Below are 23,406 nucleotides of genomic sequence, written 5' to 3' on the forward strand. Positions count from 1 at the left end.
TTCGACCGGGTCGTTCAACAGAAAACATCGCCGCCGTGAGCCACAGTGTTGAAGAAGATCAAAATTTGTCAATTTCACGACGTTCTCAACAATTGGGGTTATCCAAAAGCACAACATGGCGAATTTTGCGAAAGGATTTGGCTTTGAAGCCTTACAAGATTCAACTGGTGCAGGAATTAAAGCTGATCGACCATTCAAATCGCCGCAGATTCGCTCAGTTCATTCAGGAACAACCTGCTGGTTTTTCTGAAAAAATCATTTTTTCAGACGAAGCCCATTTTCATTTGTCAGGGTACGTCAACAAGCAAAATTGTCGCATTTGGGCTTCTGAAAATCCTAAAGCAATTATTGAGAAGGCTTTGCATACTCAACGTGTTACTGTGTGGTGCACTATGTGGTCTGGAGGCGTGATTGGGCCGTTTTTTTTCGAAGATGAGGCTGGAAATGCGGTAACAGTCAATGGATCACGGTATCGCGAGATGATAACCACTAAATTTTGGCCTATTATTGATGACATGGATATCACTGAAATGTGGTTTCAACAGGACGGTGCCACATGTCACACAGCCAATGAAACGATCAATTTATTGCAAACCAAATTTCCCGAGCGCCTAATTTCGCGAAATTCAGCTGTTAAGTGGCCAGCCAGATCGTGTGATTTAACACCACTGGATTATTTTTTGTGGGGCTATGTTAAAGACAGAGTCTATACGGAGCCAATCGAATCGATTGCAGCCTTAAAACTCAAAATCCGTGATGTCATTAACGAAATAGACCCTCCATTTTGCCAAAAAGTGATTAAAAATTTTGATGAAAGAATCAACATCTGTCAGCGTGGTCGTGGTGGACATTTGCCAGATATCATTTTTCATTCATAATTGCCAAACTTTTCTCTTTGTAATACAATAAAAATTTTATTCATTTTCCTCTAAATTCTTTGTTTTATTTTGTTTTAGAAAACAAAGTTCTTGTTGAAAAACCCTTTACTTGTGTGCAATTATTATCCCTACTTTATTTAATGTTAATAATTCGCTATGAATCTAATAAACAAATGACTATTTATCGTATGAATGGCGCCAAACGCGCAAAGCAGGCGCGGGCACAGATAAGAAAAAAATGGAATGTCATCTGTCATAATATAAATTGCGCGCGCTTCTAGACAAAAGTTACAATGGGAACTCCTTGATTTTGATGACTAAACTGCTTTAAGCATTATAGCTACGTATCAACGTTTGATTTGAGTTGTTTTAGGTAATATATTTTTACATTTAAATATTCTTTATTGTGATTACGTAAAGGATATACATCATCTGCATAACATTTACTAAAATATAGAGTACCTATAATTTAATTTTCAGTCAATTACGGATTTACCTCGTACGTAAGTGAATACCTACTAACCTAAATTTAAAGTACATTAGCGTCAGTTAATTGAAGATTATAAACAATCTGAGAGCACTTTCACTGTTTATCGACAATACATCGATTTTGTCGATGATTCATTTTCGAATTGAAAATACTTTCAACAAATCATAAAAATTTACGACAAATGGAGAATTTACAAAAAAACTATATACAATGTAACCAATATCTAAGCGCCAATTGAACATGATTATTAATAGCCGTAGAAATTATATATTTATTTTAATGAAGAGGTGGCGTTAATTTTTCATAATTTTATGGAGACCAAGAAATAAATATTAATTGCCATCTATAATACCTTTGTTATTTTAATCTACAACGTAAAGAACGCTCTATTAGAATCGATTCTAAGATCCCGGATGAAAAAAAGCGTCAGGATTAAAAAAAAATATAATATTCAAGACTATAAATTAAATCGAACTAAGTATAATTCATTAAATAAAAATGGTTGATCAAAATTTCCGACTTTTCTCCCGACGTTCTTAAGTATTTTAACGCCCTCTAGTGTCGCGTAAAAATCCGTCTATGCGTAGCACGTTTTACGGGCGCACTGCAGTTCTATAAAGCTTACATGACTTATCAAAGTTCCGCTATTGCCTACTAGATGTCTCTAAAAATATTAATTTAATCTCGACTTAATTACTAATTTATAATTATAACAATCCAGAAAAATATACCCCAAATGATCATAATTTTTTAATGCTCTTTTATGCATTAGCACCTAATAGGATTTTTCATTTTATTAAAAAAAGGAATAGTCTAGTGGCCGCTAGAGGGCCAGACTAACAGTTTTCTATGGAAATAAAATATGTTATTTTCGTGTTAACATAATAGATTTATTAATTCACAACTTTTTGCTCTAATAAAAATAAAATATTATAAACATAAAAGTCTGAAAGTAACAAAGAGTCGTGCAAACCGTATACGTACTAATCTTAATCATTAAAACATTATAAATATAAAGTTGCCAAAATTCGTGCACTATCTAGATTAGTCTATGGTTTAACCTGTAGAAGGAGATACACAATTGTTGCTTTAAAAAGAGATAAAGAGGATGCTAGACCAAAGTTAAAGCGTATTCCACAACTTTATAGAGGAAAAGAATATCTAAAGGATTCCGAAAAGATTTACTTATTAAAACCTATGTGACAAAGTCTCAAATAATTAGGTACTTTTATTGTACATAACTTTAGCATGTTGAAGGAGCGAAAACCATTGCTGTCATTGAAGTTTTGAATATTTGATAGCTTAAACTATCATTATCGCAAGACCTCTAATGAAGATATATAATTTAAATTAAATTCTTAAAACATAGTTGCAATATTTTAATTTTTCAAAGCTAATATATCCAGACATCTTGCTGGCATAGTGCCCTTCATAAAAAGTGGAAATAAAATATCTTCCTCAAACATTGAAATCAGTGTAAATGGACAAGGGGATGATTATAGTATCGGTTACAGACGAACACGTGGTTAATGTTAGATATTTATAATAGTACTGCGCTCGCGGCGTCGCTTGTTAAAATAAAAAGTAAAAAATAAAATATGTTTACTATGGAATACAACATACAGGTATCACTTATTCCACGACTCATCGGGAAAGAAGACGGAGGGTGTAGGCCGAGAGAAAAATCCGGCCCTACCCTTTAAAATATCAAATCATCATACAAAATGACTATGGCAAACAACACTTATTTTAAAAAACATATCGCAAATTAATTAGAAGAAGCCCTTTAATCAACTAGATAATCGTAAACTTTATAGTAGGTAAGCCTTTGTACTCAGCTTTTCTCCCCCAATATTATATATTTTTTGTTATCCCCTGATATCGTATAGATTTCAAGCAATAATAACCTGGTGATCCTCAGCTCTGATAATCAATGTACACAGCACCCAGGTTGTGCTGTGTACATTTCCTTCGACACAATGAGGAACAAGATCTTATGGCATGACTTAAGACACAAAAAATTACGTACCGTATACACAGGCCTATTTATTAAGTTCAAGATTGTTGTGGTACTAGATTATTATTTTGTGGAAATGTACCTATATACCTCTTCTCTCTTCAGTCAGTAGCTCATTTCTGAGCGTCGTGGTCACCAAGGAAACATCTGGTGAGGACAATCTGTTTGCATCGGTTTCTGTCCAGCGCCTTATCATTGTAGTTTTGAGGTCTTTCACTTGATTGTTCCATCTGGTTGGTGAACGGCCACGTAGTCTTTTGCTTCCTGTGTTATCAAATATAACCAGTTTCTCTCATTGCCTCTGCGTATTGTATGGCCGAAATATAAAATAAATCTTGTCGGTAGACAGTCTAGTTCGTACTACTAGCATAGACATCAAGTTTTCTCTCTGGACTTTTTGACAGGCGAAATAAAAGGTTGTGGGTATCATATACATTGGTGTTTCAAGAGGGCTTATCTACTTTGTCCAAAGATAAATAATCAATCAAACAAACAATATATGTATAACCTAAACTTCAGATATGAGAACGCGAACGAGAATCTATGATCTAAGACGAACAGTATTTAATGAATTTATCGAACACTTATAAACACTATTCAATTTGACGCGTAATGACGAACTAATGACGTCACAGATCGCGATTCGCTGACGTCACACGCGTCATTGCCCACTTGATGTTATTGGAATTGTCGATTGAACACATCTGAATCGGGTATTAGGTTATCTATTGCATTTTTAAACGGTGTTCATGTGTCTGAATTAGTTGAAGAATGTTATTACCAAGTGACTATGTCAAAAATGCTATTCAATTCAGTTTTTTAACTCTTAATTGATTTATCACGTTTCATTACAACGGAAACATAATTTAAAAGAAAGAAATGGGCGCTATTTACATATTATAACTCTTAAATATGAATATTATTAATCCCTATTATAAGTTTTATTCTACAACATAGCACATGATCTTTTGAAAAAAAAATTTTTAAAATCTTGAAAAAGAAACAAACAATCGTGTTATTTAAAATGATATTAAAACTCATATACAATAATAATAATATTATAAATTCACTGATAATACAGTAAGTAATTTAATAACACTAATATAATACAATCTTAACTCAGTAATAATAATTTAAACTGGATAAATAGAAAACTAAAACCAATTTAAAAACAATGGTCCCTGTGGCAGTGTAACTTTTATGCAACATTTCCTCGCTGTATTGCGATACTTACCGATTTACTGAGCCAGGTAGGTACCAGCTCTAGGGTCACCGGTAGGTACTTTCCATGCGCCAAAATTTTATAAATTCACTAGTGGATCCCACAGACGTTGTCCTGCATGATATTTCAAGCTATTAGGATATTAAAGTATGAAAGTACCGACTGCAGCGCCACCTGCCGGGCTGATTTGTGAATCTAAACCATTCCCAGATCCCCTTGAACACACACAAAAAATTTCATCAAAATCGGTCCAGTCGTTTGAGAGAAGTTCAGTGACATACACACTCACAGAAGAATTATACATATATATAAAGATTTATATAGTTTTCTATTTATCCATTTCTAATTATTATTAATATAGAACATAATTACGTTGTACACAAAAGTAATAGTAAAAAAATTAAATGAATCCCAAATTAATTTAAAAAGTTTTGTCCCGGTAGCAGAGTACCTACCCTTATTAGCACTAAAAATATACAATTAACTACATTGTCTCCTACTTAATTAATAATAATAATCAGTGGCGCTGCAAACTTTTTAGGTCTGGGCCTCAGATTTCTGTATCTGTTTCATGGTCATTTGTAAATAGGCAAGTAGGTGCGTCGACGTTTTGGGTCTAAGGCAAGCCGGTTTCCTCACGATGTTTTCCTTCACCGTTCGAGCGAATGTTAAATGCGCACATAGAAAGAATGTGCACAGCTGGGATCGAACCTACAACCTCAGAGAGTCGCACGCTGAGGCCACTAGGCCAACACAGTTCCTTATACATATTTAAATATTATATATACTAGGTATAAGCCAATTATTACATATAAACATAAACCACTCTTTCATTAATAGTCTTTTCTATATTAAACATACTATAAGCCTGTTTAAGTAAATAAATTCCTTTGCACCAACAGTCTTGGCTTAGGCCAAAACTAAAACTCATTGGTCTTGTGGTTAGTACCCCTGACTGCGTATCCATGGGTCCCGGGTTCGATCCCCGGCTGAGACGAACATCGATGTGATGAGCATTTGGTGTTGTGCTTAGGTCTTGGGTGTTCAAATATATATTTATATGTCTATCTATCTATAATATGTATGTATATCCGTTGCCTAGTACCCATAACACAAGCTTCACCAGCTTAGCGTGGGACTAGGTCAATTGGTGTGAATTGTCTTAAAAAAAAAGGCTTAAAATTTTTATTACAAGCGCATATATTTAATGTTTAGGCGAGGTCATTTAATTAAATTTCCAAGGCCTGACATCAAATGAGCTTTACAACAACTCATATCACTCATTCTGCAATATCGAACAAAATATATATTCAGTATCTTAATGAATAATCGTAAATTCACTTTCCGTCATACGCAACCGTTTTTTAGATTTGGACCCGACAATCAGAGCATTGACAAATCTAGGGTCACAATCTATGGGGCAAAAAATACGTGAACCGTGGCGCGGCGCCGGTGCGCCAATAAATTATATTAGCTTGTCAATATGACGCCCCTCACCGCCCAACTTAAGTGGTCTGCAACGTGTTTAAGAGTTAAAAAAAATTAAAATCTGCGGGAACTTTTGATAGATTTTCAAAATTTTTAAATGCATTATCGATATTACTGTCCGAGTTTTAAATTCCCTGATTTAAAGTATCGAAAACTCGACTCATATTTTTCAATTATGACAATATTTTTGGAAATATACTTGATATTACTAAAAAAAAATAGATTTTTTAAAATATAGTATCAACCCTTTGGTCCTGAATTTGAGCCCCGGAACTCATAAAATAATTTAATATTAATGTGCAAACTTTCTCGTCCGTAAGAAAAATATCAAGTAAATAAACAACTCTCAGACCCAGGCTAATCACCTACTTGCTTTTAATAGATTAAGAAAACCATCATTTCATTTCCAATGATTAAAATCATTCACAATAATGATTTCTATCCATGCTTATCAATAATTATCATCTCTCCGACCACAAATAAAAGTAATAAAAATATAGTGTTCATTAAGCCATATTCAAATTTCGAACCAAGCAAATAAAATAGGGATGCCCTCAACAAACGGTTCAAATGTCAGATATAAAAACATGGTCAATATCGGGGTGACGTGTTTGGCGTTAAATTTGGTCATTGAATTATTGCTTCCACGCGGTGTTGTGGCGCCACATGCAAAAACTCTGAACTCGAATGAAAAAATTAAGAAAATCTTTCGTTTTAATGTTAATATGTATAGAGATTTTAATACACCGAAACGGATAATTTTGCTTGTTATTAATATAACGTAAAGTATAAGTAAAGTAGATGAAGAAATGTCATTTATCGTTACTTTACTTGCCCTTTTTTACTTTTAACTTTTGGGTCTCGACATGAGAACTCCGCGGTTTCTATTAGATTTAGTACGTATCTAGCTAAAACAGTTACAGCCATAACGCTTCTCTTCCTTTCAGCAGAGCATACCTATTTGATGAAAATTATTTCAGTTATTTTCAGATTTTTTCGTTGTATACAATTATTTTTACTTAGATATTAAATTTTACTTATGCTATTAAAATCCTAGCCTGTGTTTGTTTTCCTGACAATTTTTAACAAGTAGATTTCGCGTTTTTTTATATCAAAGTCTATATTGAAATAGCGTTCATGTTAGGTGCTTAAATAAATATTATATTGATCTAGAGCTTAAAGCACTTATAGATAGAACTTCTTCTCCTAAGATAAGGTGTTTGATAATCCGTTTCACGACGTTAGGTATAATATTAATAATAATCATAGCTATTAGTTTCATAGGCTTAGATATCTTCAGATTTCCTTAAAAACTTATAATTAATTTAGTGTCCCCAATTCTACCCTGATTCGAAAGTACAATGTTTTAACCTGAGTCTTATATCTAAAAAATAAATGTAAAATAATTCCCCACCAAAGTCCAATAAAACATATCAATAACGTAGTTTAACCGTTTCTTCGGATTCCTGCGAATTCTCATCAGCATGAAGCGTGACTAACAAATCGATATTAATGATCTTATTTTACATCGAACCCAGATCATCGGTCAGCAATTAATTGAGTAAAACAGAATGAGAACATTAAACTGTGCACATGTATTGAACACTGATAACGCTGAGAAACGCCGTGTACACTGCTAAACATGTTATAAAGGCTAATCTAAAAAAATAGTTCTTAATAATTCCTATCTATCGAAACAATATGTTTGTTTGTTTTTTTTTTGTCTATATTATAACGTCAATCAAACATAAATCTATTTTTTGGGCTGTCAAACCATTAATTGATATAATTGACAGCGCTAAAGACTAGATTCTTACTTGAGATAGTAATTAGAGAATCTAAGTCACGTAATGAATAAAATCCGACTATCAACAGAGTATATCTATTATTGGGTAGCGGCGGAGCTTTCTTTGGCAATTTAAGATTTCTAAGCTGTGAAATTAAACATATGAAATATTGTTTGTATTAATTATAACCTATTACAATGGATAACTTTATTTAGCAAACACTGTTTCATTTGTCACTATTTCTGCTTGCACCATCTTTTTACACCCTATATAGAAACTAGCAGATACGATCGGGACTCCTTGTCTGCTAAGATTTTATGGTTTCTATAATCTTTATTTCTATAAATACTTAAAAAAATACACAGAATCATTTGTTTATAATTAATTTGTTCGTATCGCCGATTAACAGTAACACAACACAAAAAGAAGAGATATATATAATTTTATTCAGTTATACTTCTGTTACAGATCATATCTATTGGTTCCGTATCTCGTACCCGTAATAGGGTTGCAGATTCCACCCATTGCAATTTAAGTTGGTCTTCAAACCAAATGTATGTTATGTACTTGTCTTGTAAAATCTTAGTTATTGATTATGATCAGAAATTTATAAGCACAAATGCAATTGCATATAAATACAAAAATGATTTGTAAAACAATTTTTATATAAAGAACAAACAAACGGAGTAAACGGGCTGGAGGCTCATCTGATGTCCAATGATACCGCCACTAAGGGCAGAGGGCTAGCGAGTGCGTTGCCGGCCTTTTAATAATTGCTCGCTTTTTATAAAATACGATAGATTAATTGAGATGCACTGTTTGTAGGGTGAGTTTTATCTAAGTTAACAACAGAATCCAGTCATTTAAAAGAAGCAATAATGCAAGTAAACAATTATAAAACAGAGTATCCCGAGAGAAAGCTGGCAGACATTACCAAGTATAAGGGGTAATTAATAATTATATTTGGTCGCATTAAGTGTCCAGTTGTGTAATAATGCTGGAACAGGAGTCCGGCGTCCAAATAAAAGCTAACGAGCTCACAGTGTACGCCCGGGCTTAGTAATGGCGTACAGTTACGGGCATACAATAACTACATTTTTATAATGAAATATGATCAATATTCCTTACATACGTTGAGTAGGTAACATATAAATTTAAAATAGAAGTAACTATTTTAAATTTAATAATATCTTGGTTTAATAGTTTTATTAAATTATTGTTTAGTAAACTAGGGCGTGGGTAGACATTGTCTGTTAACCTATCTGTATCTTAAAGGGCCGGCAACGGAGCGAGCCTTCGAGCCTTCTGGCAGTGATTGTCTATGGGCACCAGTATCACTCAAATCCAGATAAGCCTGTTTTCTTTTCTATAAAAACAAAAAAATATGTTCTTAAGTTTTTTAGGGTTAAATTAATAAACAATATATATATATAAGTATAGATATAAAATATAGATGTAGAAATATATACATAGAATATAGGCTAGGATAAGTAGATAATATATATAATAATATGTTCATTGAATGAAACGTGTGTGTTTCACTTAGGAATTCCAGAATAATTTTTGCCTCTGACTGTACGTCGTGTGTGTGTCGGTCTATCGGGCCAGATCACCTTCCCCAAGCGATAACCTTAAAAGCCCGACCAATATTAATACATGATACATCCACGTGCGCGCATACATTACAATCCGATCTATGTTATACATATTTTTCAAGAGTATTACGACATAATATGACACGATTTCTAAATTGAAAATTCATAAACATAAAAGGTATGTTTTCTTTAACTATAATACTTTCTACGCAACATTTATGAATGTAAAAAAACATCACTTTTTCATATAGTTAATGTAAACTAATAAACGTCCATAAAGAAATCATATAATGCTAATCACAAATAAAATTTGCCGCCAAGATTTTTGAATACGCGGGTAACACTGAAAATGTTTAGAAAATGAAAAACGGCTTCATGTAGAAAGAGAAAGTTGCCAATACTTTTATTGTTTTCCGGAGTGATCTTCGTTCCTCTTTACACATCGTCGCATTCGATGGAATCACTGAGGAAAGCAGTGGGCCCATTCTTCCATAGACCCCTAAGGAAGAATTAGGTAAAGAAGGTATTAGGTAGATAGGACCATTGTAAAAATTTCACCGTTTTAACGTTCCCGTTTGTCAAAAAATACGATTCTACGGCATTTTAAAATACCTCAACCTTGGAAGCTATGTTGGCCTAGTAGCTTCAGAGTGCAAATCTCATGTCTGAGATTCGATCTCCGGCTGTGCACCAATGTCAGTGAGTTAGACGCTCAAAGATTATTTAAATATTTATTTGAACCATTTAACATTCATTCAGCCCTAGCAAAGATTCTGCTCATTATATTTTTTTCTGTATGTTATAGAGAGCAGTAATGGCCTAGTGGCTTCAGTGTGCAACTCTCATCCCTGAGGTCGTGAGTTCGATCCCTGGCTGTGCACCGATGGACTTTCTTTCTATGTGCGCAATTAATATTCGCTCGAACGGTGAAGGAAAACATCATGAGGAAACCGGTATTAAACCCAAAAAGTCGACAACGTGTGTCAGGCACTGCAGGCTAATCACCTACTTGCTTATTAGAGTGATAAATGATTATGAAACAGGTACTGAATCGGAAATCTGAGGCCTAAACCTAAAAAGGTTGCAGTGCCACTGATTTATTTATTTTACTCTTGGAAGCTCGCAGGTTCTTGGGTGGCTCAGATCGTCGACAAATGAGTGATTTGTTACCATGGTTACCATTTATTTTGTAAGTCTACGGAATCTAGTAGGTAACTCCTTGTTGTTACAAAACGCGGACTGAAAATAAAACCGCGATTGTAGTCATGGTAACATACACTAACTTAAGACACTTTAGTTTACTTTAATGATAAAGACTTCGTGAGTATGAATTTGAAACTGATAGTTTGCGCTTATGGATGATATTCTGTCTCCATTAATTCTTCATGGTTACCTATAGGCTAAGTACCTACTTTGTGAGACCTGTCATAGACAAGATTTTACTCTAGCAAAGCTTCTCTATGATTTATGATTACACATTTCGTGAAAACAACATTTTCACAGTTTAACTCAAGGTTATTGTGTTTAAAAAGCATTAAAACAACACCCTAATCATTCTTAATTTTTACAAGCGTAAAATTTTTATTGGTTTTCATTAAAAACTGGGCGGCACGTACTCTATTGCTTTTAACAACAGGTGTTTCGAATTCCCATAGACAGGTCTTGTTCCCAAAGCCAATACTAGACACGTGTTTGGATCAATATCTTATCGAATGGCGCCGGCGCCCATATATGGGGGAAAATCAGAGGGTGTGTTTGCGCAGACTAGCGTTTGTAACGCGGTTTTAATTCTGTTTTGAAACGGCATTTTTGTGTATTTTGTGTAAAGTTTTTAAATTGGAATGTGTTTTATACCTTAGTTATTAAGATTAGAAAACTAAAACTCAATGAAGTCTAATTTATAATAAATTTAAAAAAAATCTTAACCATATCCTGCTGAATCGTGACTTTTGTAATTCTTGTATTTCTTATTATTTGTATTGCATCACAATTCATCAATCAGTGAGATTAGCTTTTTAGTTTGTTTTATATTTTTTTTGTATTATTTTAAATTAAGGTTGGTGATTCTATAATTTTCTTATAAGATTAGGTTATGTACTTCTTGCACTTTACCCATCATACCCGCCCGTTGCATCCCTTATATTTTTTATCTATAAATGTAACAAAGTGTAAATAAATAAAAAATTAAAATAAATATTTTTTCTACCTAACTAATTGAATTTATTATTCAAGTACCTATTTAAAGATAAACTATGTTTTTTCCCGCTCGTTTATCATGCTCAACCCCAGAACTATGCGGTATGGTAGCAATTCAGATAAAAAAGATCTCTACAAATTGAACTGAAAAATATCTCTAGTAAAAGATTTTTTTCGTCTTCTTAATAGGCGGCAGTTTTTGCAGGTTGTTAAGCAATTTATAAATATTAATAATTCAATAGAGTAATTTACAGTGTTCTTACTTCTTACTTCTTAGTTTGATGTAGTTCTAGCCAAAAAAGTTGTCAAGAGTCGTTAAAGATAAAAGTCTACCTGAAAGAAAAGAAACGTTCTTTCTTACCTTGTTAAGGATTCCACGTGAGCATATGCAAATTTACCTCTGCTACGCAAAATGTTGACAAGACTATTGTTTAGTAATTGTTTTGTTTTTTTTTTGTAATGTTTGTTTTGTTTAATAATAGGTTATGATCTCTATATGTATGTCATGCTTGCCTATAAGTGCTTGTCACATTAAAAAATGTATTTTGTGTTTGTTTTTACCAATGTCTCAATGTGCCGAGCGTTGGCATGCTTTTTCTTAATTAAAAAAAAAGACTATTGTAGAACTAATCTATACGTAATACATCTATATATATATATATAATATATTCAATTTATTATACACTGCTGCCCCGGAGAACTGAAACTGGTTTTAATATTTTTTCGTGCAATTTTTCAAAGTTTTCTCTCCGTAAACACCTTCCTCAGAGTTAAAAAATCGAATTGTTTTAGGCATCTTGCGAATTTTGCGCTTAGCAACATATTTTCCGATTCATTTTTATTTATAGATACCATACCTCCACTGACTCCTGAGTATTAGGTTAAGCCAACTGATGGTCAAGACATAGCCTAAACCTGAGGTTAGTATTTGGAACTTGGATTGAAATTATATTTGGGTAGGTACTTATAATTTATATATATTTAAGTTATTACAATCGCAAATAACTTATAATTATATAACTAAAACTATCATATTATAATAACTTAATATTTTATGTAGTCAATGTTTTCATCATAAAATTACTGAAAATTCCAACCAAGTTCTAATATAGAAATATATAATCTGTGTGTGTTTGTGTGTATGTCTAAGCTGTAAGGACTTTATGTTTATTTTTTTGTATCGTCGCTAGTTTATCTTACTTTCAGCCACTGTTATAACTATGTAAAATATGTGGTTAAAACCGAGCAGTACCTACGAGAGTAACCTGCCTGTTTAATTTGACGGGGAAGGTATATATACATTTATTTGTTTTTAATTGATGTAATATACATAATACACTGTTTAAATGAAATTATTCATTTGTATATTTCTTTCAAATATTGCTTACGTTTTGATTAACAGAGTCAAAACAATGCTTAGTTAAAACCCATTAAAAATAGGGAAAGTTTTTTTTAAGAATGTAATTTTAATTTCATAAATGATTTTTTATTCAAAATATGCAATAGAATACCTATACCTATTACCTATACTGATTTAATATTGTATGTTTCAAAATATAAATATTTAAATTATATCCTTATTAATAATGTTTTATCAATATAAAAATTTGCATTATTTTAATAAAAATCTAAGTTATAATTGAGAGACAATCAGACAATAAAACATAGGTAGATACATTAAGCTCTCTACAAAAAGGTTTTTAACTCATAATCGTATATGAAGAAAACGGAGCATAACACTCTAATTCATTGATTTGTATTAAATTAAATTGCTTCAGCGGTACTTTCATTAAAACTATAAAGAACCAAGGAGTTTTAATTTATAGGATAATACACAGTTCAGTCTTTAATTTTATTTACAAAATGGCACATAACTTAAAATTACCGTACAATATATAACAAAAATGTAACAAAATAATACTTTGGTTCAGTCAGTTAACAAACATAATTATTAGGAAAATATTTCTTCATTTCCACATCTTTGACATCCGTCGTGTAAAAGTTGGATTCATCTCGATTGTAGAACTTCTCACTATCATAAGTATCTTCCAAATATAAGGTGGAATTGATATCGTGCTGATTCTGAATGTAGTTTTGAGTATCTCTAGTCTCTGGTTTGTATAACTTCCTCATTGTTTTCGGTTTTGCATCTGTGGATGTCGAGACTTCCGGTGATTTTATCCTTTTACTTTTGTATCTTCTGTTCTGGAACCATATTTTCACTTGCGTTGGTGTTAAGTTCAGTTTCTTAGCTAATTCCTCACGTTCGGGCGCTGTTAAATATCTTTGGGTATTGAATCGGACTTCTAAATCGTGTACTTGGCTTTGTGAAAAGAGTATTCTGGGTTTTCGTTTTGTGCTTTTGTCTTTTGTTTTTTCTGGCTTTGTCGTGGTCGTTGGCATTTCTGTCAACATAAAGAATGTATTGGTTAGTGTAACTTAATAAAAAAATATTAATAATGCATATATATTTCATGGTTAATTTATTAATTATTTATTGTCCTATTCTAACTAAATTATTTCGGCATTTAAAGCATAAAAACTTATAATGTTATTTAATCATCCATAAACTATAACTAAATTTATTCAACATTTTTAAAACTTTTTAAAGCATTTTTTAAATCAGATAGTGTAAACTTACTCATTGTTTTCCTGGCCATAGCCGTAAATTTATTATCTATTGGTAAGTGAGGTTGTGGTACTGATACGTCTGCGAGCCCGGGTGGTTCAGACATATCGACATCCAATTTAGGCATTTGTGGCATCTCCTGGTACTGTTCATGATGGTACAAATTCTGACAGTACGAATTATAATTGTAATACCCCTCTTTGTTCTCATATTCCCCGTTCCAGTACTCGTTGTGCATCGGATACACTTGATTGAAGTACTCTGAACAATAATTGCTTTGATGGTAGAGTCTCTCATAATCCTGGCTTCGTTCCGGCTTCCAAACGTCATTCCGTTCATAATAAGTCTGGTTAATGTTCAAAATGTCTTTGACTGAAAATGGTGTGGATAAAGAGTACATTTGGGCATCGTCGATTTTTGATTTCTTCTCTTCAGGGTAGAAGAAGTCGGGTTTGCACTCGCTATGTTTGTATGAGGTGGAAACTTCGTTGTGTTGTTCGTAGCTCATTTTGACACTTTCATTTCACTTGTGGTTTTAAGCACATGTAGAAGCAGACTGATGGTTGTCGAGATTTAAATCGAAGCCAATCCTTGACGCCTGCTGTGTTGTGGGCGGAGCTTAGGGCGGTTATCTATCTCTTTCCAACGCAACGGGAATGATATCTCCATCCTTGTCTTTGGAGCTTTTCATTTTCAGTGAAGTTGTAAATAAATTGATGATATCATTTGCGTGTGAAGTTTATTTCTCATTTATTATTGATATGCCAGGATATTGTTCGTAAGTAATTGTTTCAATTTATAATGCGTTTAAAATCTATTTTAAGAGTTTGCTAACGGTTTAGAATTGGTTTGTTGTTTTAAGTATGAAAAATGTGATTGAACATTAATTATGGGAGTGTGAGTTAGAACAATCGCTTTACACATTACAACATAATATGTCCTTAGGTATCCACCTAAGGACATATTGGATAACCTAACAATATGTCCTATTAAGGATATCTTGATTTAATCTTCATCTTACTTTATCTCAATTTAGTTTTTTTCAACCTCATTCTCCGTTTAAGTTATTTTTTAATTAGAATAATATCCTCGTTTTAATAACTTAGTAGGTAAGTATACCTATAGCTACGAAGCAGAATGTTTTAAATTATAAATTTTATATATCTATGTGAATCCAAAGGTAACTATTAATAAAATAAAATTCAACTAGGTATACCTAACTACTGTGATAAATGGTTATAACAAAAATGCTAGTGTGTTCAGAATTGTACAACTTGCCTACAGTAGATGGTAGTGGGACTCAAGGAATATTTTTTTTTTGAATGGATTCGTAACTATCTATTAATTCAGATTCAGACTAAAGACATCTTAAGACATTGGTTATGTTTTACAGTTTATGTAAATTATTATTGCTTATTTCTTATTGCGCAGAGGCGATAAGAACTTGGAGAAACTTATTGGTAACACAAAGATCACGAGGCTGTTCACCAACCAGATGGACCAAGACAAGACTCATCGTTCTCAAAACTATGCACTGTGATAGTGGCGGACAGATAGTCCGTTCTAGATGTTTCCTTATTGACGACGACGCTCACACATGAGCTAACGACTGAAGAGAGAGAGAGAGAGAGAGACATTGTTATTAAATACTATACTGTAATTTGAAGAACATTAAACAAAGGCCGACAATAGTATTATTTCTAACATGCGTCCTTTTTAGGTGAACCTGAATGTAGGATTTTTTAAAAATTTCTAACCACAAAATTCATAACGAAACATGGTGTACATATTTTAAGTATGAAATACCTATTTTATTTCTTCGAAGGCGACAGGAACGCTCAATTTACTTTAAATTATCACGTGTCGACATATCATAAACAACACGTCAACGGCCTCTTTCAATTTGTAATCAAATAAATAAATTCTTCTACACTAATATTTAAGAAATTATTCAATGTTCTTTTCAATGATATTATGTAAATAGAAATTGTTTCTTATACCTATTGTGTATATTAATTTAAAAGAGATTCAAAATATGTTGCCAAGCGCAAATCTTGAAGACGGCTTGACCATTTGACGACTCATTGGTCTAGTGGTTAGTACCCATGACTGCGAATCCATGGGTCCCGGGTTCGATCCCCGGCTGAGACGAACATCGATGTGATGATCATTTGGTGTTGTGCTTAGGTCTTGGGTGTTTAAATATGTATTTATAAGTGTCTATCTATCTATAATATGTATGTTTATCCGTTGCCTAGTACCCATAACACAAGCTTCACCAGCTTAGCATGGAACTAGGTCAATTGGTGTGAATTGTCTTTAAAAAAAAATCGAATCATTTTTATTTATTCTTTGAAGTACAAGGTTTTTATTAAACTCCCAAGCGAAATTAGAAAATTATCACTAAATAAATTTAAAGCACTTTAAACGTAAATTAATCAATAAAGCTTTTTTTAAATTTGACGAATACTTAAATGATCCTAATCCTTGGGATTGATTTACTCCAGTTCAAATAATTTGTATGACTCAAAACATAGCGATTAAAAAGAGTATCGGAAAGTTTCATGCCGGTTCTTCTTGGCCGCTCTACGCCCTTGAATTGCGAACTGGGAGTAAATGAAAATTTACAATTAATTTAATTTTTTTTTACGTTCATAAGTGTACTTACTTGTTTACCTATATGTATAAAGATATTTTGAGTTTGAGTTTATTCCGGAAAAGCGAACTGTCTCTATGGGGTAGCATAAAATACATATGTTGTTATGTAGCTACTGAAAAGGTAGGCTAAGTAAAGAAATTAAGGCGAAATGAAGTTTGCTAGTTTTTAATAAAACTGTATGCTTTTCTTATATTTTATATACCTACCCAATTTTAAAAATAACAATCAATATTTCAGCAGAGGTAGGGCAAAATATTAATAGGTCATTCGGAATCTTAATTTAAATAAACCACTGTTTAGGCACAGGAATGCCTCGTTTTATATTAAGATCACATCGAGGTAATATAGTTAAAGAATAATGTCTATACAAGAAAATATCGTCCCTAAATTGGGCTAAAAGAAATAAAAACACGGCCAGTCTTTGTTCTGACGTTCCTACGTCAAAAATGTATTGGAGTGACAGTTCGCGGTAAGTTGACGATTTGCGCTAAGTATAACTCTGGTAGGTACCTATGACAATTTTTAATAAATTATTACACACGGAAGCCGTAGTTCGCGCTACGCCTGGCCTCTGTATAGTTCCACAAAGTTACCCAAAAAACGTTTTCCATTATAAAATGTGATTTCGGCGTGTGCTGACCATAAAATTGCGAACTTAAAATCTCGTTAATTCCAAAAAGCCATAAAATTAAGGACAACTTTCGTATCACAAAAAACAGCAATAAAATAGCTTCCGTTTGTCATATGACCTGCTTTTGGTTTGCATTGTCTTTTTCATGACCATTCATAGGGTCAGTTTTTTCGATACTTCTTTTATTGATCCTTTCATTACAGATTACGTAATGATATTGCAATTGGTCTAAGATCCCGCTATACAACGACCTTCACCGAGATGCTTATTTAATGAAACTTATTTTATATATAATTTAATATGTCAATAAATATAATCCATATGGGTTGCCTAGCAAATTTCAGTCCAGAGTATTTTTAATTAATATAAAAAAAAAAAAAATTTATAATTTGCATGTAGTAAATTTTTTGAACTTTTTTCAATCAATATTTTTGTACGTTGTATAGCGGGATCTTATACTAAATGAGACTGTAATGATAAGAGAGTCACTGGACAGAAACCGGTGGAAACCGAAAGAGAGCTGCAGATGTTTCCTTGCTGACCACGACGCTCAGACATGCTACCGAGTGAAGAAAGAGAAAGAGTAATGGTATCGCAAAAAATATTGGTAAGAATCAAATAAATGAAACAAATATTTCCTATATTATGTGTAGGATATAAAATTATATACTATTCTAATACTGTCCCTTTTCATCATAGGCTAAACACACCTTGACAGAAAGAGAGGGACTGAGTGAATTGTTTAATAGTTTAACGTGACTTAGGTATATTATGATAGAACTTTACGTAAATCTATTTACAGTTGTACCTAATTATTATTATAACGGGGTTTTGACATACATTACGTTTGAATCTGATCGTATTCCGAAATACGGTTTATTGTATGTACCTAATACAATATTGTGCCTATGTATTGAGGAATAAATCTAAAGATAAAAAATCATACATTCCGTTATTCTATGTTGTCATTCTTTGTAAAATATGTATGTATATGTTTCCCACGTATGGGTCTTACGTGACTTACAAAGCTCTTGTCAAGGGTTTTTTAATCTCAAATTTTTGGTAAAATACGTTTCAAAGGTATTTAGCACGCCGTAAAAAGTAATTCTTGTCAAACTTTGAAGTGTTTTAGATTGGTATTAAAGAGGACATGTCAAAGTTGTAATAAAAATGGATTTTTATGGTCTTGTTAATTATTTGGTTGCTTCAAGTGTTTTGTCGTTCATATTATGCCAAACTGAAAGACAAAGTTTGATGTAAATACCCATGAGTTATAGTTAGGGGTTATAGTTATCTTGGTCTGCATATTCAATTTTATTTACCCAATAACTTTTTAGTTTCTCCTTAGAGAAATTCTTACATTTCAATAGGCAATAATTGACGCAGCGCCATCTTGTGATCAGTAGCTGTAGTTATTATAATTCATTAAAGCATATCTTAAAATTTTAAGGCCACCTATTGACAAGTAGTCAAACGTAAAAAATACAATTTTATTTAAAAAAATATTGTTTTAATTTAATCAATTTGATTAAATTATATATATATATAAATATTTTACCAATATCTTATTTATATATCAACCCCATGTATATTATACGAAGTATATTTAGACTTGAATATAATGTCATTATCTGAATATAGTGCCATCTAGCGGAATAAAACTTAACTATCATGTACTATTTAATGGTAACCTCTCCTGTATTTCATTGTATAAGTAATTTTCTAGATGGCGCGTTTCTTAATGATAAAAAGATATCAAAAAGACGACAGTTCATCATTGTAAGTGATGTTCATAGAATATACTAGGTGCCAGTGCAATAAAATATCAAGATTAACGTGTTTTTAAAGGTTCTGAGTCTGTGAATCGTGAATTATTATATATCGGAATAGATTTAATTTAATTAGACAGTGATTTTTGAAATTACATCATCTTTAATTGTTCAGTTCAATAGTCTTTCTCTTTTTATTATAATTTAATCTTGTTTGGATGTACATAGTTACTTATTGTAAGATTTGTACCTACATCACAAATTAGCTAAGTAGGTAGGTAATCTTAATTTTATCAGATCCGACCACCCATCGAGACAAACGATTAGAACAATCGAATTATATCATTCGATTATTTCACTCGAGTTAGTCGATTCGGCGATTCTCTTTGCGATAACCGTGATGACTTGCGAAAAATAACGCGCGTGCGGCCGCAGCGCATGATTAGTCAATTTTGAGGTAATTAAAGACAACAATTATTTAAGTTTTTATATCGTCTCTGTAAATATGTTTAATAAGGTTTCGATAATCTATAGTCGGCGACTGTCATTTGAAATGCCAAATTTATTTACACGCCTCCTACGCATGATACGAAAAACGAGTGGAATAATGACGAAAATCCTCAGACTTCCAGTCCAATTTCCGTTAGTGCGCGGCATGGTGTCATATGCTATCATATGGCCAACCTGCAGCATCACCCAGGAATACCTCGCAAATGGTACACCAATACAGAACGCGGATTGGAACCGAGCCGCGCGTTTCGGCTTCTTCGGTACATTTTTCATGGCACCCGTCTTCTATGGCTGGTTAAAATTCTCCAGTAGGTTCTTTAAACGGAAATCGTTGTTTACGGCGATAAAAAGAGCATTAATCGAGCAAGTGTCATACTCCCCGCTTGCTATGGCGTATTTCTTTTTCGGGATGAGTTTGCTAGAAAAGAAGCCGATTAAAGCTTGCATGAATGAGGTCAGGGAGAAGTTTTGGCCCACTTATAAAATCGGTGTTGTTTTCTGGCCAACAGCGCAGACTTTAAACTTTTATTTTATATCAGAAAGGAATCGTATCGTGTTCGTGAGCGCGGCCAGCTTTGTGTGGACGATATATTTGGCTCACATGAAGGCAAAGAAGCAAAAGGGGGAAATGATTACAGATGATGAAATATCATGATTATTAAAACATTATCAAATACAATTTTGTCTCAATTTGGTTGTTAATTTCTTTCAGATTGACCTTAAATCGGAAATACAGGTATAGTTTAATAATTTTGTTTAAGAAATAATTAAAGTTTCAAAAATTTCTAGAAGTTTAATGAAGAACCAATAAACTGCCATACAATTACCAGTACCTAATCAAATTAGTCTGTCTAAAGGTTGGAATTAAAAATAGAAAATAAATTATTATTTATCCAAATTGAAATTCATAATCATTTATTCATTTAGGTAACACAATGTTTACTTATGAACGTCAATTAAGAAATACATATTAAATGCTTCTTATTTTACATTTACTGCTAAGGATTGGCAATAAACTCTATTAACAAGTATAATATATTATAAGGCAACCGTGGATGGTTGGGTAGGCCTTGTCGTATATACCTGTGCCAATTGAAGGAGGTACCTACTAGAGAACGGCCAAGTTATAAGTACCCATAATCGACGTGCATGCTTGGTGAATACCATGAAAGTAGATGAAGCGAGAGATGTCAGGACCGTAGCAAGTGGAAAACCATGGTGTACCTAACCCTTCGTGTAGTCTATAAATAAATATTATTATAGGCTCAAGAATATTGGTTTTTCCTGTTTTGGAATATACCGTGTAGACTTTATACCAAAAATAAAATGTAATTAATTATTATATTTTACTGATAGGTATACAAAAAAATATGTTGTTTATTTAGTTTTTGACGTGATAACGTCTTTAAAATCGTTTTAGTCGGGTGACATGTTCAGAAACTTGTGTCACACCAAAACCTCACGAGCGCGATCGCAGGTATAACGAGAGAGAGACGGACCGATCTCCCGTCTCATCTCGAGCGCTGCCAGTCATTCCGTGAATGTATGAAGAAAAATGTATATCATAGTCGAATAAGTAAACTTGTCATTTTACACCCGAAATTTATCATCAAAAGTGTGAATAAAACGATAGATGTAATTTAAAATTTGAAAAAATTGTTATCTTCATTAATTCCTTACTTCCCAAAAACTTATATCACCAATAAGACGTTATCACGTAAACATCTCGATCGTAAACCTACTTTACAAACAACCAATATTTTTTTATTTAATTACTTCACTAAAAAAATGAATTTTCATTTGTAACGGAACTTATGGACTAGGTATATACCTATAACCCTGACTGACTAGTTAACTGTATCTAATTTACTCAAAATAGGTGCATCGTTACGCATGAGGGCTTTATAAACTCGGGTAGGAGAACTAAATGATATAAAAGAATGTTAAAGGGTCTATAATCGTTGGAATTCTTTAAGAAATTCAAAGAATTAATAACAAAAATGAATTCTTATGGCGTAGGTTTTATTGGTATATTAATCATGCATTGTCAACGCGGGAATAATATGTTTCGAGCTTTTTTTATGATTTATGAATGAAAAGGGGTTTAGAAAGCTTCTGGGTGGTTTTTTAGTTGTTTATATTATCTAGGTAAAAAACTTAGACCGATGTTTTTTTATTTATTAATTTGTTATTGAAATTTATATTATCGATATTAAATAATATTTTTAATAGCAGCTTTGGGGAGTTACTCACATATATTCGCGAATACTATTCACTATAAATAATTAATAATTGTTTCGGCGTTTAATGTAGATACATCATTATTTAGAAAGTTACATTCGCGCTTTCAAAGATCTGGTTAAAGTACTTTTCGATTAATTGTCTCTTGAGTTGGCTAAGCGTGATCTTTATAGTCCAAGAAAACAAATGTTCTTGAACTATAATGTTTGCTAGAAGATGAAAGTACCTACCAAAAAACTTTAAACATGTTGTAACTCAAATATAATAAAAGCATAAATTTCCCATATTGGAAACTGGAAAATGGACGTATTTGTATGTAGATAAAATGATAAATCAAGAAAATAGCCTATCCTTAAAAGAACAGCATCGCACTTGCCTTCTAGAAGTGTGACTGTCCATCGGTGGTATTACTAAACATCAGGTGATGTCCGTTTATCCTCTTGTTCTGTTAAAAAATAATAACATAGACGACAAACAAAATCAGCAGTCTGTGAACACACACTAGATGGGCCTAATCATTACATACGCTTTGACTAACCGAAAGTACTTGTGAATGAAAAAAGATTTTTCCCAAGATTGGTACGCGAAGCCATTGAAATCAAAAAACACCCCAGTTTCAATAGAGAAGGGCCTAAAATTAATCCAATAATATCCAAATTAAAATCTCAAGACAAATAATCCCCGAAAATAGAGGACACCATGAGTCATTTATGCAAAAACCCTTCATATTTTAGTCGATATCAACTCCGGCGAAATAAATACAGATAATATAACTTTTTCTACAGCTGTGATACTTTTTAACATTCAACACCTTTTGCCTTCAGTCACCGTGACCACGCAGGCTGTAAAGCACGTGAAACGTCGGAAAAAAAATTAAAATTATGTAAAATAGTTATAATACACAGTTACACTATTTCATTAATATACCGATGTTATAAATTTTATTTTTTAAGACCCCATTATCTGTGGTAACGCTTCTAAAACCTCCACTAACGTTTAGTATTATAAAGATATCAACATTGTCTTTAAATTACGCTCGTGAAAAACAAACCGATTAATTAGTCTGATAATATGTCGGCCGCTACCGTCCGAATTTATACGTTTGCCCCACAAAAGCGCCGAAACGGGTCTCTTTTAATGATCTTGCGTCGCACCACCATAAAAAACTTGCTAAAAAATGCGTAAACTTGACCCTTAGTTGGTATATCTATGGAGCTGTTAATATAGTTTACTGTCACAATGGCATTTTAAATAAATATATAACATAGAGACGTTACAAACGGGTAATAAACGA

At 32.6% G+C, this 23,406-nt stretch overlaps 2 protein-coding genes across 2 annotated transcripts; one reads left to right on the forward strand and one right to left on the reverse strand.

Annotated features, from left to right (window-relative positions):
- Positions 1-13,479: 13,479 nt before the first annotated feature.
- Positions 13,480-14,856, reverse strand: LOC125063544 (homeobox protein Nkx-2.5-like). The gene is made up of 2 exons (XM_047670044.1): positions 14,315-14,856; positions 13,480-14,078 (listed from the first exon to the last, which is right to left on the reverse strand). Exons 1-2 carry the CDS (start codon positions 14,808-14,810, stop codon positions 13,609-13,611), a joined length of 966 nt encoding a protein of 321 aa, XP_047526000.1. The 5' UTR covers positions 14,811-14,856; the 3' UTR covers positions 13,480-13,608.
- A 5,071-nt stretch (positions 14,857-19,927) lies between these two features.
- LOC125063728 (mpv17-like protein 2) lies at positions 19,928-20,530 on the forward strand. The gene has a single exon (XM_047670311.1). It carries the CDS (start codon positions 19,945-19,947, stop codon positions 20,524-20,526), a length of 582 nt encoding a protein of 193 aa, XP_047526267.1. The 5' UTR covers positions 19,928-19,944; the 3' UTR covers positions 20,527-20,530.
- Positions 20,531-23,406: the final 2,876 nt, after the last annotated feature.

This window comes from Pieris napi, chromosome 3, assembly GCF_905475465.1.
Source record: "Pieris napi chromosome 3, ilPieNapi1.2, whole genome shotgun sequence".
Lineage (NCBI taxonomy): Eukaryota > Metazoa > Arthropoda > Insecta > Lepidoptera > Pieridae > Pieris > Pieris napi.